This window comes from Pseudorca crassidens, chromosome 2 (genome assembly GCF_039906515.1).
Source record: "Pseudorca crassidens isolate mPseCra1 chromosome 2, mPseCra1.hap1, whole genome shotgun sequence".
In the NCBI taxonomy this organism is placed as follows: domain Eukaryota; kingdom Metazoa; phylum Chordata; class Mammalia; order Artiodactyla; family Delphinidae; genus Pseudorca; species Pseudorca crassidens.
Window position 1 is genome coordinate 132,268,808 of NC_090297.1, and position 17,166 is coordinate 132,285,973.

At 45.0% G+C, this 17,166-nt stretch overlaps 1 protein-coding gene and 1 long non-coding RNA gene across 4 annotated transcripts in view; one reads left to right on the forward strand and one right to left on the reverse strand.

The window, feature by feature from the left end:
• BRINP2 (BMP/retinoic acid inducible neural specific 2) overlaps positions 1 to 7,114 on the forward strand; it is a 114,836-nt gene extending 107,722 nt beyond the window's left edge. For all 3 annotated transcript variants that reach the window (XM_067728737.1, XM_067728736.1, XM_067728735.1), the window contains 3 exons: positions 601 to 837; positions 3,304 to 3,526; positions 5,108 to 7,114. In XM_067728737.1, the coding sequence (XP_067584838.1) occupies positions 601 to 837; positions 3,304 to 3,526; positions 5,108 to 6,224 (1,577 nt within the window). In that variant the 3' untranslated portion in view covers positions 6,225 to 7,114. The remainder of the gene's footprint in view (positions 1 to 600; positions 838 to 3,303; positions 3,527 to 5,107) is intronic.
• Positions 7,115 to 11,613: 4,499 nt separating this feature from the next.
• LOC137211812 (uncharacterized) overlaps positions 11,614 to 17,166 on the reverse strand; it is a 37,560-nt gene continuing 32,007 nt past the window's right edge. The window contains exon 3 of the long non-coding RNA XR_010937229.1: positions 11,614 to 13,018. This is a non-coding gene — a long non-coding RNA (uncharacterized lncRNA). The remainder of the gene's footprint in view (positions 13,019 to 17,166) is intronic.

The following is a 17,166-nucleotide window of genomic DNA, read 5'->3' on the forward strand; positions in this document are numbered from 1 at the left end:
TATGACCACAGTGTTGCTTGTAGTTGTATATGGAAAGTGCTTGCTGTAGTGCCTGGCCACTGTGTACCCACACCACCTCGTCCCTACCTCCTAAGCAGGACAGCCTCCTTGGTCATCGGGGCTAAGGTGGGAGGCCCAGGAGGGTCAGCATTCAGAAGTATCCTAGGAGGCCTGCCTCTCACCTCAGAGAAGCTAGAAACAGGATGGCAATTGGAGGCAGAGCAAAAAAGCCCATCAAGCCTTGATTCTTCCCCCACGAGGGCTATAAGCTCTTCCTTTATCTGAAACATCTTCCCATTTCCATCCTAGAAATGCTGACACGTAGCCAATAAGCCCGTTCATATGATATGCACGCTCTCAATTTGGCTGATGTGAGGGGTTTGACTAAGCCTTGAGCTTTGACGTGCTCCATCTGTCACTGGGACAGCAATAACCCTGTGTCCCAACCAGCTCAGCAGGATCGGGGCCTGGGGTGGCCATTCTTGGGCCCAGCATGCACAAGTCAGCAGAACCCCAGCTGGGGATCCTGCAGCCTTGGGTGTGGGAAACCGAGTACTCCCTGGCCCTGCCCGGCAGTTCCCCGACTCGTCCTTTCCTTAGGCCTGCAGGTGCTGCTGCCCGAGTACCTGCGGGAGCGCTTCGTGACCGCTGCGCTCAGCTACATCACATGCAGCTCTGAGGGCGAGCTCATCTGCAAGGAGAATGACTGTTGGTGCAAGTGCAGCCCCACCTTCCCAGAATGCAACTGTCCTGACGCTGACATCCAGGCCATGGAGGACAGCCTGCTGCAGATCCAGGACTCCTGGGTGACTCACAACCAGCAGTTTGAGGAGTCAGGTGAGCAGTCAGTCAGCCCAGATTTCCTCCCTGTCAATGGGAGGTGGCTGAGAGGTACGGGGTAAGAACCCGGGGCGCTCAGCTTGGCTCCTGGCTCAGCCACTTAACTGGCTGGGTGACCTCCAGCAGGTTATATGACCACCCCAAGTCTGAACTCATTTTCTTTTTTTGTATATGCAAACAGACCTAATACCTACCAAAGTGATGCGTTTCAAGGACTTAATAAGCTAAGGTAAATATAATTGAGGCCATAGGCCTTGTCTGTCTTGTTTGCCACAGATTCCACAGTGCCTGCACACAAGGTGCACAGTGAATATTTGTTGAATGAATGAGGCACACGGCATGTTTCTAGGAGGCACCTAGTACATGCTGGTGATTGCTTATTGCAGGTATAACTGATATCAATGTCACCTTGAGACTGAGATTCAGAGGGCTTGGTTTTGAGTTCTTATTCCGTGTTATGGCTTGAATGTTTGTATCCCCTCAAATTCATATGTGGAAAATCTGATGCCCAAGGTGATGGTATTAGGAGGTGGGGACTTTGGGATTTGATTAGGTCCTAAGGGCCGAGCCCTCATGAACGGGATCAGTGCTCATATAAAAGAGGCCCCAGAGAGATCCCTTACCTCTTCCAACATGTGAGGACCCAGCAAGAATTTTGCCATCTGCAACCCAGAAGAGGGCCGTCACCAGAACCTGCCAGCAGCCTCCTGATCCTGGACTTCTGGCCTCTGAAAATACATTTCTGTTGTTTACGCCACCCAGTCTGTGGTATTTTGTTATAACATCTTGGACAGACCTCACACACTCTATTACTGATCCTTTGTCTAACTTTGCTTTAGCCCTGAAGCTCCTCAGTGCCTCCATTTCTTCATCTGTAAATGAGGGAAAATGATAATAATAGGTGGATGGATGGCCCATATGGAGCAATGTAGATAAAGTATAAAGAACTCTGCGTGATACGCTCATACATTCCAGTATTAAATGAATAATAGTTATATGGATATATCTCAAAAAAACAATACTGGATAAAACAAAGCAAATGAAAAAGGTTATGTATTATATATACATAATTGTATTTAAATAACATTTATATGTAATACTGTAATAACATTAAATATAATACATATTTAGTACTATTTATTTGATGTTTAAAACATACTAGCCAATACTTAGTATTTTTATGGATAAATAGATTTTTAGAAAACGTTAAAAAATATATGATAGTAATAAAACATTCAAGAGAGTAGTTACATCTAGATAAAGATGGAGGGGGAAGTTTAAGGCCTTCAAGTATATTTGCTTTGCCATATTTCTTTTTAAAAAAAATCTGAATTCAATATGGCAAAATGGCAAACTCTAGGTGGTGGGCACATGGGAGTTTATCTTGTTATTCTCTGTGCTGTTTTGTATACCTAAGTGTTTCATAAAAAGAACTATGCACACACTACTAGTTGTTAATGTCATTACTAGGTGTAATTTTTCCAGTCATCTGGGTGGGGGATGAAGAACCAGGGACTTGAGAAATCAGAATGAACTGAGGCTCCAGGCATTGCCATCTCAGGTCTTAAACAAGGCATTCAGTTGCTAAGGAGAGTATCATATATCCGGCCCCCCAGCTGCATTGGACCAATGGTGGTGGGATGCGTTAGGTAATGCTAGAGGGTGTGGGAAAGGACTTTGGGCTTTCAGCACTATGGATTACTGCCAGTGAGTGAAGGAGGACTGTCCAGACCCCCATCAGGAGACGTGATGGCTGCAGGTTCCAAGTAAAAGCAGGTGCATAGACAGAGATCTGAGCGTGAATTCAGAAAACACATTGTGCCCAGGAAGCTCTGAGGAGGACTCAGACTTGCAGCAGGAGCTAAGAACCAGAAAGCACATTGCTTCCGGGTTAGTTTCAAGAAAGAATGGGTGTCTGGCCAAGAGGTAAATCTCAAGAGAGGAAAGGTGTCCTAGAGTCAGAGAGAAGGACATGGAGGGAAGAGGCTGGTCTCAGGGACTGAAAGGCTTCTAAGAAGACTTCTGAGCTGGGTGCTCCCTCTTCTGTGTCTGCATTTGCCAGTCTTGTCCGCCCTCACCTTCATGAATGCCTCACACCTTCCCTAAGGGTGCGGTGGTGTGATTGAAGAAGATTGTGCATGAATTATAAGGCGGTATAAAGGGCAAGAGAGATGCATCCCAAGGTCATTGGCTCTGTGGGTGGTGACAGAGATGTGTTTTGAAATTCAGAAGCATATTAGAAACAGGAAGGTTGGGAAAGAATCCATATCTTAAGGTATGTCAATCATCTCTGATAAGGATGTTTGAAAAGAAAGAAATAGAAGGGCCCGGGAGGGTGGATGTGAAGCCTCCTTTCTCATACAGTGACTGAAGGGCGGGCTGGGTCTGGGGGGAGGGGGAGGTCCTCCTGATGGGCACCCATTCAGGTGCCCCTCAGCTCAGCTCTCGTGTTCTTACCCACAGAGGAATTCCAGGCCCTGCTGAAGCGGCTGCCGGACGACAGGTTCCTGAACTCCACAGCCATCTCCCAGTTCTGGGCCATGGACACCAGCCTCCAGCACCGCTACCAGCAGCTGGGAGTCAGCTTGAAAGTGCTGTTCAAGAAGACCCATCGGATCGTCCGCCGGCTCTTCAACCTCTGCAAGCGCTGTCACCGGCAGCCCCGCTTCCGCCTGCCCAAGGAGAGGTGAGCGCCCCAGATGCCCGAGCCAGAGCGCGTCACCCATGACAGCCACTGAGGCCGGGGAGGGCCCCTGTCCAACACAGCAGAGCTGGGAATGCTGACGCACACACGGCCTGTTAGCGTCTCCTATTATCTTGACATACTTGCGTGTCATTCTCAGTTATGAGTTGCATCTGAAGTGGGAGAGAGAGAGAAAAAACAGAGAGGCTAATTTTACTTTTATATAAATTATAGTCGATTCGAATGTTATTCTAATAATACTCTAATTCTCACTTACTCATTTCTCTTTTAGTAAGTCTTTTAGGAAAGAAAAGGGTGGAGTTAAAGCTTTCAGACCAATTGCGTATGATGAGAAACACACACAATAGATTGTTTCCAGCAAGTGACTCTGCTCTGAGTCATAGGAGGGAAGCGAGCTGAGGGCCTGTGCCCTCGGGAACAGAGTGGGGCTGAATTGTCACAGGCCCTCATGCCTCCATCTGCTCCTTCACACGTGCATCCAACAAGCCTTTATTAAGTCCACCTCGCATGTCCTAATATTAAGCAGTGAGGGATATTTGTTAATTGAGAAGATATAATAAATATACAGGAACGTCAAAATTATAAAATTATTATGTGGCAGCCACTTAAAAGCATGTTCGTGGACCGTAAATCAAAGGCATGGTCTAATAATAGTAAAGGTCAGAGAGAAAAGCCACCCAGGAGAAGGACCTCTTGGCCAGATTGTGTGGGAGGAAATGGAAGTGGGCTGGTACGTGTGAGCCAGAGCATTCCAGGAGGGGGCGCTGCCCTCACAGCAACCCAGGGGTGCACTTCTAACTGAGGCACAGGTAACGAGGGACATATGAGTGAGAGGACAGACCGGCAAGGGCATTTGAGAAAGGTTCTTTTTTTTTTTTTTTTTTCCCAACACATAGTTAGGAAATGCTTACCAGGCACCAGGAACAATCCTAGTTTCTGAGAATACGTTGGGGAAAAGCGCAGGGTCCCTGCTTTCACGGCATATGCAGGGAAGCCATCTCTGAACAGGTCAACAATAAATAAACACAATCCGCTTTGATAATGAACATTGCTGTGAATCGCATCAAAGCAGGGTGATGCGACAGAGAGGGACTGGGCGGTGCTTTGGACAGGGGAGTGGCTGAAGACCTCTTTGAGGAGGCATCCTAAGAGCTGAAGTCTAAACCTTAAGAGGGAGCCAGCCATAGAAAAGTCCTATCCTTGGTGGGAGGTTTCTAGAAAGGACAGAGACTGTGAAGGGGGAAAGAGGTTGGCATGACATTGGAAAGTTTGGAGAGCCAGTTGTTGGAAGATCTTATTTAAGAGGCTGAAAACTAGATTGGATACGAAAGGCGCTGCAGATCTTCTGTAGGCTTTTGAATAAGGGAATGAGGTGGTACTTTGGAGGGAGGAAGTAATTTGTTCGGTTATCCCAAAGGGGTAAAGTAGGGTTTCTGTCATTCAGAGGACCTGGGGCTTGTATCTTCCTTATCACCTATTAGTCAAATCTCCTGCCACCCTCAGGGAAGCAGCAGTGTGTGGCTTCCTATGACTCTTGCTTCATTTTTATCCCCCCTCCCAAAGGTCTTTGTCCTACTGGTGGAACCGTATCCAGTCCCTCCTCTACTGTGGAGAGAGCACCTTCCCTGGCACCTTCCTGGAACAGAGCCACAGCTGCACCTGCCCCTACGACCAGTCCTCCTGCCAGGGCCCCATCCCTTGTGCCTTGGGCGAAGGGCCCGCCTGTGCCCACTGTGCCCCAGACAACAGCACACGCTGTGGGAGCTGCAACCCAGGCTACGTGCTCGCCCAGGGCTTGTGCCGCCCCGAGGTGGCCGAGTCGCTGGAGAACTTTCTGGGGCTGGAGACAGACCTGCAGGACCTGGAGCTGAAGTACCTGCTGCAGAAGTGGGACAGCCGCATCGAGGTGCATTCCATCTTCATCAGCAATGACATGCGCCTGGGCAGCTGGTTCGACCCTTCCTGGAGGAAACGCATGCTGCTCACCCTGAAGAGCAACAAGTACAAGCCCGGGCTGGTGCACGTGATGCTGGCCCTGTCCCTGCAGATCTGCCTCACCAAGAACAGCACCCTGGAGCCTGTCATGGCCATCTACGTCAACCCCTTTGGGGGCAGCCACTCTGAGAGCTGGTTCATGCCCGTGAACGAGGGCAGTTTCCCAGACTGGGAAAGGACTAATGTGGATGCTGCTGCCCAGTGCCAAAACTGGACTATTACCTTGGGCAACAGGTGGAAGACCTTCTTCGAGACAGTCCATGTGTACCTGCGGAGCCGAATCAAGTCCCTGGACGACAGCTCCAATGAGACGATCTACTACGAGCCTCTGGAGATGACCGACCCCTCCAAGAACTTGGGCTACATGAAAATCAACACGTTGCAGGTCTTTGGCTACAGCCTGCCCTTTGACCCGGATGCCATCCGGGACTTAATTCTCCAGTTAGACTACCCGTATACTCAAGGTTCCCAGGACTCTGCCCTCTTGCAGCTCATCGAGCTTAGGGACCGGGTCAACCAGCTTTCCCCACCTGGCAAGGTGCGGCTTGACCTTTTCTCCTGCTTGCTCCGGCATCGGCTCAAACTGGCCAACAATGAGGTGGGCAGGATCCAGTCGTCTCTGAGGGCTTTCAACTCCAAGCTGCCAAACCCTGTGGAGTATGAGACAGGCAAACTCTGTAGCTAATGGGGGACCCACTCCAGTGCCGGGCAGGGAGGGGATCCATGAATCCGGGGTGCAAAGATCTAAGCCCTCACCTTAGTGCCAACGGGGTGTTCCCTTAAGACTGCACCCAGCAGATGGGACTCGGGGCTTGAACTGAAGCAGGCAGGAGAGAAGGAAACAGCCGCCGCACACATGCACACACCACGCGTGTGCACACGCGCACACATTCACAAGGGGAGGCGAGCACTCAGCAGCCTCGTATCTGTGAAGCCGGTGCTTTCTCATGAATGCAGTTGTAGGAGAGGGAGCCAGGGAGAGCTTCAGAAAAGGAACCAGCCCAACTGTGCAACACACAAATTCTTAAAAGTGATTCTCAGCATTCAAGAAAGCAAGAGGGAACAACAATGGGAGAGGTGGGAGCACCGCCTCCCCCTCCGTGGAGTCACTTTTGTATTCTTTTTAGCCAGATTTCTTAAATGGCGTTGTTTCATGATTCCCCACAGTGGTTCTTACTTTTTGTTCGCTGCCTCCTCTGAGCCCTCCAGACACAGACCGTTCCTCAAGCCAGCTCCCTTGGGGAAACAGGAAGCGACACCCACGGAGGACCACTCAGGGCAGCCAGGCAGCCCTGCTGCCCTCCCTCTCCCTCGGCCCCCTTGCTTCCTTGGCCTCCCCAGTGTCTGTCAGGGCCTGGCTGGCTCCACGTTCCCCTTGTGGTCCAGCCAGAGCTCCTCTCCCAACAGCATCTGTTCTGTCCAAGAAAGCAGCTCTGTCAAGTTAGAGACAATGTATAAGGAAATGTTCTTTTTAAAAAACAAAAAAACAAAAAATATTTATTTTGTGATTGTTTTTCTTGTCAATCTGCTCCAGCCACATGAACGTATGAGTAAAAACTTGCCTGGTTTAATATATATGTGTTTTTAAAAGGCTGTTTTTTAGGGGAAAAAATGAGAGAGAAAAGAGAGGGGAAAAAAAGAGTATAGTTCCCTGGGCTGCCTGGATTTTTAAAAATTGGGTGTCCATGGATGGAGGCTATTGCTATGTAGGAGGCTGGTTGATCTGTGTACACACAAGTGCATGCATGTCTGGCTTGAATGTGTGTGTGTGTGTGTGTGTGTGTGAGAGAGAGAGAGAGAGAGAGAGGGAGGGAGGGAGGGGGAGGGAGAGGGAGAGGGAGAGGGAGAGAGAGAGAGAAATTGACATTAAATAAAGAATGGAGTGAGGCAAAACTCTTTCCAGAGAGTTACCTGGCTTGCCCACCTCCTTTTTTCCCAGGTGTGAGGGCTAACACAGGTCTGACAACCAGGATAGGCCACTATCAGGAGAGTAGTAGAGAAGTTCTTGCTTTCCAGGAGAACTGTAGCCTCTGTGCCTAGGGCAAATGCCTGCTAACAGGGGTTTCTCTTTGCCTGCACTGCTGTGGACATCAGGAGAAGTTTTCATCTTCTGCATCTTACGGTCTGGGATTGCCTTGGAGGAAATTGGGAACCATGCAGACATGGCCTTGGTTTTCTCCATTCTGTCTGATGACTACTTTCCCAGCCTAAAAGTCAGGTTTGACATAAGCCACACAGAACAATGCATCATTCTCCCTTAGTGCCTCCCCCAGGTGGTATGAGAAGCATTTTATAGCAGATCTTTTAGAGAACCAATTCTCTGTCTGTTCTCCACATGATCCAAGTACAGTGTGTAGGCATGACAACCCCCATCTTATTCAGGCGAAAGTCACCATGTAAATACTAAGTACCTCATTCCTTACCTGTGGTACATCTTGGTCGGTACAAAATGAATTGGGAGACAGGATGGTCATGTCTCTCTGCCCAGAGCCATCTTCGTTTATTTTTGCAAAGAGAGGAATTCAGCAGTCTATTACTGTCCCATCCATCCAGGAGGACCTGAAATCCTTGATAGATAAGCAGCCTAGGGCATTTCTTTCTTCACAACTCCCCTGAAGGCTTCTACTGTAGAAATACAGAGTGATAGAATGATTTAGGGATGAACACAGGTATTGGCTGCCTATTTCTGGTTCAGCCGCTGCTTACTTTGGGCAGTTTATGTCAAGCTCCTCGTCTGTGGAAGATGAAACCAACAGATGTCATTTTCATCAGTGGGGGTGTTGATGTGCCAAAGGAGTGTGCCTTTGTTGGGAAAGGGGTTGCAACTGGTAGGAAGGCTTTGATACCTTCCCAGGATGGGGTTTGAGAGGTGTAAGGCAGATAGGAGAGTCTGATTGTAGCATTCTGAGTGTGCATATCTATATGCTGTAGGAGTGGGTGGGCAGAGGCTTTCACCCACAAACTAAAGGCACACCGTGCACAGCAATATTCAGAGTGGGGAGGAAAGCAATTGAGAAAGCGCTGTGCACAAAATTAGCAGTTGCATCCTCAGTAGCGTGAAGGTAGTTGTCCCAGTGGGAACTGAGCCAGTACACGAGGGCGCACATCCCACCTGAGCCAGTCACACAGCTGAGGGGTGGGAACCCTCAGCTGTCAGTCTCTGAATCAGAGAGCAGACGGGGGGAAAAGCCCACCTATAGAGTTATTAGGAAGGATGCTGCATCTCCTTACCTCAGACTCCTTGTCTTAGGAAGGCTCTGGGAAGATGCTGGTATGATATGGTTTTAGAAATATATGCATCTAGTTACAAAGATTTCCACTGCTTGCCTGCTGGAAGGTTTAAACCATGAAGCTGAGTGTATCAACTCCATCTAAAAGTACTATTACACGTTGGTAAATATTTAGGAGTGCCCTTCTGAGCCCAGAAGCAAGTACCATATTGATAGAGGGTCTAAAAGACATTAATAATTAATTACAGTAGTAGACATGTTTATATTTGACCTACTTACCTGATATCTGTGACAGATGTCTGACTCCTCCGTTCCAAGGCAGTGATGGGGTATCTGGTGTAGAAGAGCTTGGATCAAAGCAGCAGACCAAAGACTTGGCTTCCACAAGGCAGGTGGAGGAAGTCGGCGGGTGGGGGTGGGGGGCGGGGTAAAGGATGGGCAGGATTTCTTAAGAGGCTTTTAAAAGCTTGAAACCATGAATTCAGCATGAGTTTCTCAGAAAGCTAGGCTGAGAAATGCCATAAGGAAAGGCTGTCCCCAAATGATTGCCTTAAGAGTCTATAATAATCAGAAGATGTGAGTTATCTTTTCTCAGACACGGTTGCAAATCAAGAATTGTCATTAATTAATTAGTACTAGGTTTGTCAATGTTGGTGAACTCATCGTGGAATTAAGAGCCAAATCACAATTCAGTTACTAGATAGAACAATCGGAAATTCAAGCATCAGTTGTAAGCCCAAAGAACTAATACATCAAATGCTAATCTGATGCCCTAATGTTCGAGACTAATACCTCTAACACTAAATAATACATTTAATACCTGCTGCTGATAATATAATGCATACTCGTGCCTCCATAGCCAAAAACAGAAATGAAGATTGCTTCACATACTGGATATCAGGAAGAGTTCAGATCCAGTCCCTGGCTTCTTTTCACAAATACGAAAATAGGGGTCATGATGGGCAGAGCTACCTTACGAGTGGTTGGAATACATCGCCAACATGTTGTCCTGCCCCCAAAAATCACCTCCAATGTCTGTCATTTCACCATGTGAGTCTGTTCTCTTGCATATAAAAGAGATCTTTTTGCCATTATATTTTGTATGAAAATTAAAATGCCCTTAGGAAGAAATAAGTCTTAGAAGTTTAGCCCTCAGGCAAAATAGAGGATTAGATTTTTGGAATTGGAAGTTTTTTAGAGGTCGTCCTGTCTACTGATTTCTGACATGAGGAAAAGGTGAAAGAACTTTCCCAAGGTTGTATCTATTAGCAGGGCTAGGAATAGCAGTCTAATCTGCTTCCTTCTCTACCTCTCTCTGCCAGTAAATGACATCTGGGTCCTGGGAGATGACAGGGACCCAGTTCAGGGCTTGGGAGTGTGAAGGTGGGGGAAGGAAGACCATTTTCCAGGAAGCATAAGAGGACTACTGAGAGGTTAGAGTATCCTCACATCTTCTGGGATTGGTTCTAGCAAAAATAATCAGTTGCTATAACAAGTGAAAGAAAAAAGATTAAACTTTCTCCCCTGAGAAGCTTTAAACACAGAGTAGACATGTTTCCATCTAAGCTGGAGATAGAGGGATCAGCTTTCCAGTTTCCTGATGACTCTATCAGCTCAATGTTTTTTAATTACAGCATCCTGCCTCCAATTTCTTGCTATTTTCTAGAGACCATCAATTTGACTTTGAATATCTTTACAAATCTGGTACTTTCTGCAAAACATCTTCTGTGTAAAAGCTAGAGGTATCTGGGTACCACTAACCTCCAAAGGCCTTAGGCTGCAGTCACCATGGCAACACTCTGATATGCCCTGAGAGTCCTTACTCCTTTCAACAGAAGAGCAAGAGGCCATGGACCGAAGGAGCCACCCAAGGCACAAAAGTAAGGCCTTAACTCCAGACGTGGAAGGATAGATGGGAAAATTCAGGTAGTATGACTGGGCTGTAGACACACAACTTTCTTCTGGTTTCTTGTTCTGGTTCTGCCACCAGCCAGCTTTGTAACTGTGGGCAAGTCACTCCACTTCTCTGGGAGTTTGCTCCCCTGTGGACGAGGGAGTTGGGTTTGCTATGCAGGTACTGGGGGACATTCTAGTGCTATCCTTTCATGATGTTAAAAGCAGTGTGGTACAGAACACGCATATGCCCTCAGACAGATCTGGATTCCCACGTTGGCTCCACACTTACATTTAAGCGACCTTAATTCTTGGTTTGTCCCCTTATCTGTAACCCAACAGCTTCATCCCTACCTCCCTAAGATTTTTCTTTCCTTTCTCTTTCTGAACACTCGCTTCTCTCCCTACTTTTGCTCCATACTCTCCAACATCCAGAACACATGTGTACCTTCAATTCTCTAAAACTCAATCCCATTTCTTCCCTCCCTCCCTCCCTCCCTCCTTCCTTTCCTCCCTTTTTCCTTCTTTTATGTATTCTTTTGGGCCAGGAAGAATTGTACAATATAATGTGAGGGATGGGGATGCATAAACAAAGCAGAATGGTGCATTCTCTAAGTAGAGATGGGCGAAGTCTTGACGGAGAGCACAGAAAGGGAGCAAATCACTCCCTGGAAGAGACACGGGTGACATTTGTTGTGAACCTTCTAATAACTATGGAAGCAATCGTCCAGGTCTCCATATCATTTACATATTTATGAGGGAAAGATTTAACATGTAACGCATGCCTCCCTTCTCGGAGGGCAGAGGAGAGCAATGACAGTAGCAGAGCCCCACTGAAGGCACACACTACATCTGGCTGGTGCCCTTATTTGTAGCTCCTGAGCCCCGTGTCAGCACCTTGTTATGCAGTCCAAGACACAAGGCACTGCCATGGGAGATCTGTTTGCTAGAGGAGATGCTTCCTCCCCTGAAGGGTGAAGTGTTCTATAATCAAGGCTTCCCAACTTTAATGTGTGTATGATTCACCTGCAATTTGAATTCAGCAGGTCTGTGGGAGCCCAGATTTTCTGCACTTCTAAGAAGCTCCCTGGCAATACTGCTGCTGCTGGTCTGAAGACCATACTTGAAGGGGCAAACTCTTAGAGAGTATGCCTGTTATTATCTTCCTGCAGTTCTCAGGACTCTTAAAAAAAAAAAAAGGAGGCTCCTAGGAAGCACAGGGGCTAAGGAAACAAAAGGTCAGTGATGTCTGGCCAGGAGGTGCAGACCTGACTTATGAAAATCTTAGTGCTCCCCTAGTCTTTAATCTCTCAACCAGTTAGGAGGCAGGTGCCTGACCTATATATACCAATAGTCTAAGCAAAGAGAGGAGAGAGGAGAGAAAGAAAAAAGGAAACTTAACTAAATCAAAATTCTGTGGGCTGAGAGCTAGCTTGCTTGTGAATGTGTTTACAGGTAAGCAGACCCACAGACCAGCTGAATCATGCTGGCTGAGAAAAGGGCTTTTCCCCCCAAGCCCATCAGAGTAAATCTGTTCATAAGTGGGACAGGGAGTACTTGTCACTCTACAGAAACATACGTCAGACAAGATGATTAAATCCGCAGCAGCAATGTGCAAGCACCCAGAGGCCCCAAACTTCAGACTGCTAAGGTACCATGCCACCTCTAGGCACCTAATCTAAGAAATAGAATGAATTATTTCTGTTTTCAATTCTGTCCTCCTCTCTTCCAGCCTGTGCGATTACTACCCTTGCAGCATTAATAAAAACAGCCACCAGAATTTATGTAAGGTCATTCTTCCAAGGATCTCAAACTTGGAGGAATGAATCAATCAATGTTATTTATCAAGCATTTTCAGATAAGAGGTGTGGGGAATAAAAAGAAACATGTATTTAGTATGTACACTCCCTTAATTTGAAAATTTTGCAGATGACTTATAGAATAAAACTTGGGAGAGGCTATACAGCTAAGTGAATGCAGAAGCTGGACTTAGCATACTTTCTGGAGTCAGGCTGCTTTGGTTCAAATCCCATCTCTGTCATTTACAATTGTGAGGGGTGGGATATGTCATTTCATCTCTTTCAGCCTCAGTTTGCACATCTGTAAAAGGGGGACAATAACTGTGTGGATATCATAGGATGTTGTGATGGTAAAATAAGGTAAAGCATATAAAGGGTAGAGCAAGCTCACAGTAGATATTACATTAGATAGTTTCTATGTTTGGGGGAAAGGGAAGGGAAGGAAAGAAGTAAAGCAAAGCAAAGGAAAGGAAAAAGAAATATATTACTCACTTGCAAAAGCAGACTTCTTCCTGGAAACAGAGAAGTTTATCATCTGGGCCATTATATCAGGGTCACTGGGTAATATAATAGAAAAGGTCTTCAATTACAGTTCTGTGGCAGACATAGATAAGACATTCAAACAGATATTTCTTATATAGATCCTCTAAAAAAGCAGAGAATATAATAACATCACTCATCACCAAAATGCCTGTGCCTGCCTAGGTCACATGGCCCAGGTACATTGTTTCTGATGCTGTAACCTATTAGAGTGATAGAGGTTGGAGTATCAGAGAGAATGGCTAGTTAACATGCCCATTAGACTGTCTCTTTCAAAGAGCGCATCTTAAGCACACCACTAGCAAGTACTGGATTGCAGGCGATTCCTAGTTGAATTCCTTGATGGGGAACCAGGGTATAGTACTACCATAACATTTTTAGATACAGACATGAGAGAGGCAGAGTTTCTATTCCAGTTATAGTAGAAGTAGAAGACATGGATAGGCAGAAAGGTGGGGTAATGTTCTAAGAAATGGGGGCAGAATGAGCCTAGGTACATATTCCTAGACACAGTGATGAGTCAGCCTAATGTTCACATTCCAGATCCACCCTCCTGCCCTTCATTCTTTTCATTTTCAAATAAGAATTTTATTGAGATATAATACACAAACCATAAAGTTCACCCCTCTAAAGTGTACAGTTCAGCAGTTCTTATTCCAAAAGTTGTGCATCAATCACCACTCTCTAATTCCAGAACATTTGCCTGGCCCAAGAAAGAAATCCTTTATCCATTAGCCATCACTCTGCATTCCTCCCTGACCCCTCAGTCCTTGGCAATCACTAATCTCTTTTCTGTTTCTATAGATTTGCCTATTCTGAGCATTTCATATAAATAGAATCATATAATATGTATGATTTTCTTTTCACTTTCTTGAAAGTGTTCCTTTGAAGCACAAAGTTTAAAATGTTGATCAAGTCCAATTTATCTATTCTTTTCTTTCGTTGCTTTGGTGTCATATCTAAAACTCCATTGCCTAATCTAAGGTCACATAGATTTACAGCTATGTTTTCTTCTAAGAGTCTTTTAGTTGTAGCTATTACATTTAGACCTCTGATCCATTTTGAGTTAATTTTTGTATGTAGTTTGAGAAGGGGGTCCAACTTCATTCTTTGGTATGTGTATATCCACTTGTCCCAACGTGTGTTGAAAAGGTTTGTCCCCCCTGGAATTGTCTTAGCACATGTGTTGAAAATTTATCGATCATAAATGTACGGCTTGATTTCTAAACCTTCAATTCCATTCGATTGCTCTGTATGTCTATCTTAATGCCGGTTACCACACTGTATTTATTAGCCTAGCTTTGTAGTCAGTTTGGAAATCAGGAAATGTATGACCTCCAACTTTTTCTTTGTCAAGATGTTATTACTATTCTGGGGTTTTTGAAGTTCAACTTGTCATTTTCTGCAAAAAATGCGGCTGAAATTTGATAGGGATTGTGATGAATCTGTAAATCAATTTGTGGAGTATTGCCATCTTAACAATACTAAATCTTCTGATTTATAAAGATGGCACGTCTTTCCATTTAAATCTTTAATTTCTTCTGATGATATTTTGTAGTTTTTTGGTCTTAAATTCTCAGACTTCTGCTAAATTAATTCCTAAATATTTTATCCTTTTTGATACTATTATAAATGGGATTATTTCCTTAATTTCATTTCTGGATTTTTCATTGTTTGTGTATAGAACTACAATTGATTTCCATATATTGATCTTATATCCTGAAACCTTGCTGAACTAATAAGTTCTAAATATTTTTGGAGGATTCCTTAAATTTTTCTATTTACAAGGGCATATCATTTTCAAACGTAGTCTTACTATGCCCTTTATTCTTAATGACTCTTCTTCAGCCTATACATTCTTGCTTTTGCTATCAAGATGCATTCTTGCTCTTGTTGCCTCCTGTGAAAGAAAAATAATTTTTTTTTGAATGATCTTACTGGGAGCACCTGAGAAAATTGTTTTACTGCAGAGTCAGATTGGCCTACAGAAAAACCTATCAGTCTCAACACTATTTGTGGGCACACAAATGCCTCCAAAAGCTAACACAGTAAAAAGGTGAGAATAATCAGTACTCTAAAGCGTTTGTTCAAAGTTCTCAGCTGCCTCCAAGGACCATTCAACAGCAGCAGTAATCAGATCGGCATGGGAAACCACACATAGCCTCCATACTTGTTCCCAGGACTATTTAGTTCACGCCTCCATTGTGCCAACATCACAGTGACTAATGACAGATGCTGGCTTTCACCAGCTGACCAACTCATTCTAACTGTTTAGTACCTCTTCCACAGTAGAAGTTCTCTGCTGAATGTTAACATGCAGTTCAAAAACCTTCACACTTCCTGCCCACTTTCATCCACATGCCTTTTTACTAGGCCTCTTTGTCTTCGATTTTCCAATCTTTCTCCTTTCAGGACCTTGATCAACCAACCATGCCATTCACTACTGCCCATGAGTTTATCTATAGTTTTATTTCAGGCCACTTCTGTTTCTACCCAGAGTTGATGACTAGTTGCATCTAACATCAACATTCTTCCCACCGAGAGGATATGCCCTCATCACTATCCATCACCACCACACTAGAAATAAAGGTTAGCCTTTTTACTTCTCTGTTATCTGGTCATAACGGCCTCCCAGTAGGTCACAGATGTGAGCTATCGGAGATACACTAATGCAACACTGATGGATGGCATTTGACTCTGGGCCACCTACTTGATTGGCTTACTTGTGCTCTCCAGCTTTGATATTTCCCAATCTTGGATGTACCATATCCATCTTAGAATGGATTGCTGCAGGACTAGCCCCACCTTATGACTTGGTGGCTTTGACTGAACCCAGCTCATGATGGATACTCTTGCCACAAGGTCATTGGTATCTCATAGTCAGAAGCTCTGTATTTACCAAAGCCAAGCAGCACATCAGTAACTGTTTTCTAATGGTGACAGTCCTCTGTTGTAGATGGTAGGGACTTTCTTCAGAACCCCACAGGTCCACATTGTGATTCTTCTATTGGAGCTTCCCATAAACTCTACACACTATCTTCGCCCACCATAGATGCTGTTAGTCCTATAGGGTCTCCTGGGTCGTATGACTCAAGTGTCAAGAGCACTGCACAGCCTTGTCCTTCTGCTGAGCTTTCCTGCTTGAGACACTACTCAAAGTTCACAGGCTTTAGTGTTACCCAGTAAATGGGTCAGCAGTATTGCCAGGTACAGAATATGCTCCCTCTAGAACTTGAAAAGGTTACTAAAATTTATGCTTTCCTAGTAGTGGGAGGTGTAAGATAGATATAATAGTTTGTTGTTTAATTTGGAGAGGATGGTCTAGCTTTCTTCACAACTTCGGATCCTTAAATAGTTCATTAATGTGCTGGGGTTCTGAAGCTTTAATCTCCACCCTCTAGAGCACATCTGTTTTGCCAAGGCTTCCAACATACTTGCTTCTTCTTTCTCATCTGGTTTGATGAGCGTGACATTGTCAATATAATGGGCCAATTTGATGTCCTGTGGAATGTCAGACACTTCATACCCCTTCTAGCAATATAACAGAGAGTCAAAGTGTTAATATAACCTGAGACAAGACCATATTTGTATACTCTTGTCCATCTCACGTAAATATGAACTGTGTCTGGTCCTCTTTTCCTATAGGGATGGAAAATAATGCACTCACCAGATCAACGGCCACTTAATATGTGTTGGAGCCTATATTAATCTGCTTTAGTAAAATCACGTCCGGCATAGCAGCTGCATTTGGGGCCACTACTTGATTTGCAGTAGTGCATCATTTGGTCGCAATTCATTCCATTTTTGTATGGGACATTCTATTGAATTAAATGGGGATTTGTCACAGATCATCACCCTTGTATTCTTTACCTCTTTGAAGGTAGCACTAATATTTACTATTTTCCCCACGTTGCAATATTATTGTTTTATTTACTCTTGGCTCGTGTGGAAGTTGCAGAGACTTCCATCCTGCTTTCACTACTATATTTCTTACTCCACAGATTAAGGAACAAATACTAAATCCAAGGGTTTCTGCCAAATAACAAGCATGTCAATTTCAATTTTTTTACCAGCAAAGGACCATCAGGTGTGTCCTTGAACCCTGTTGACCCACTGTGAGCCAGACCAAGGATTCCAGAATTTCATTTATTTCCTGGTTCATACA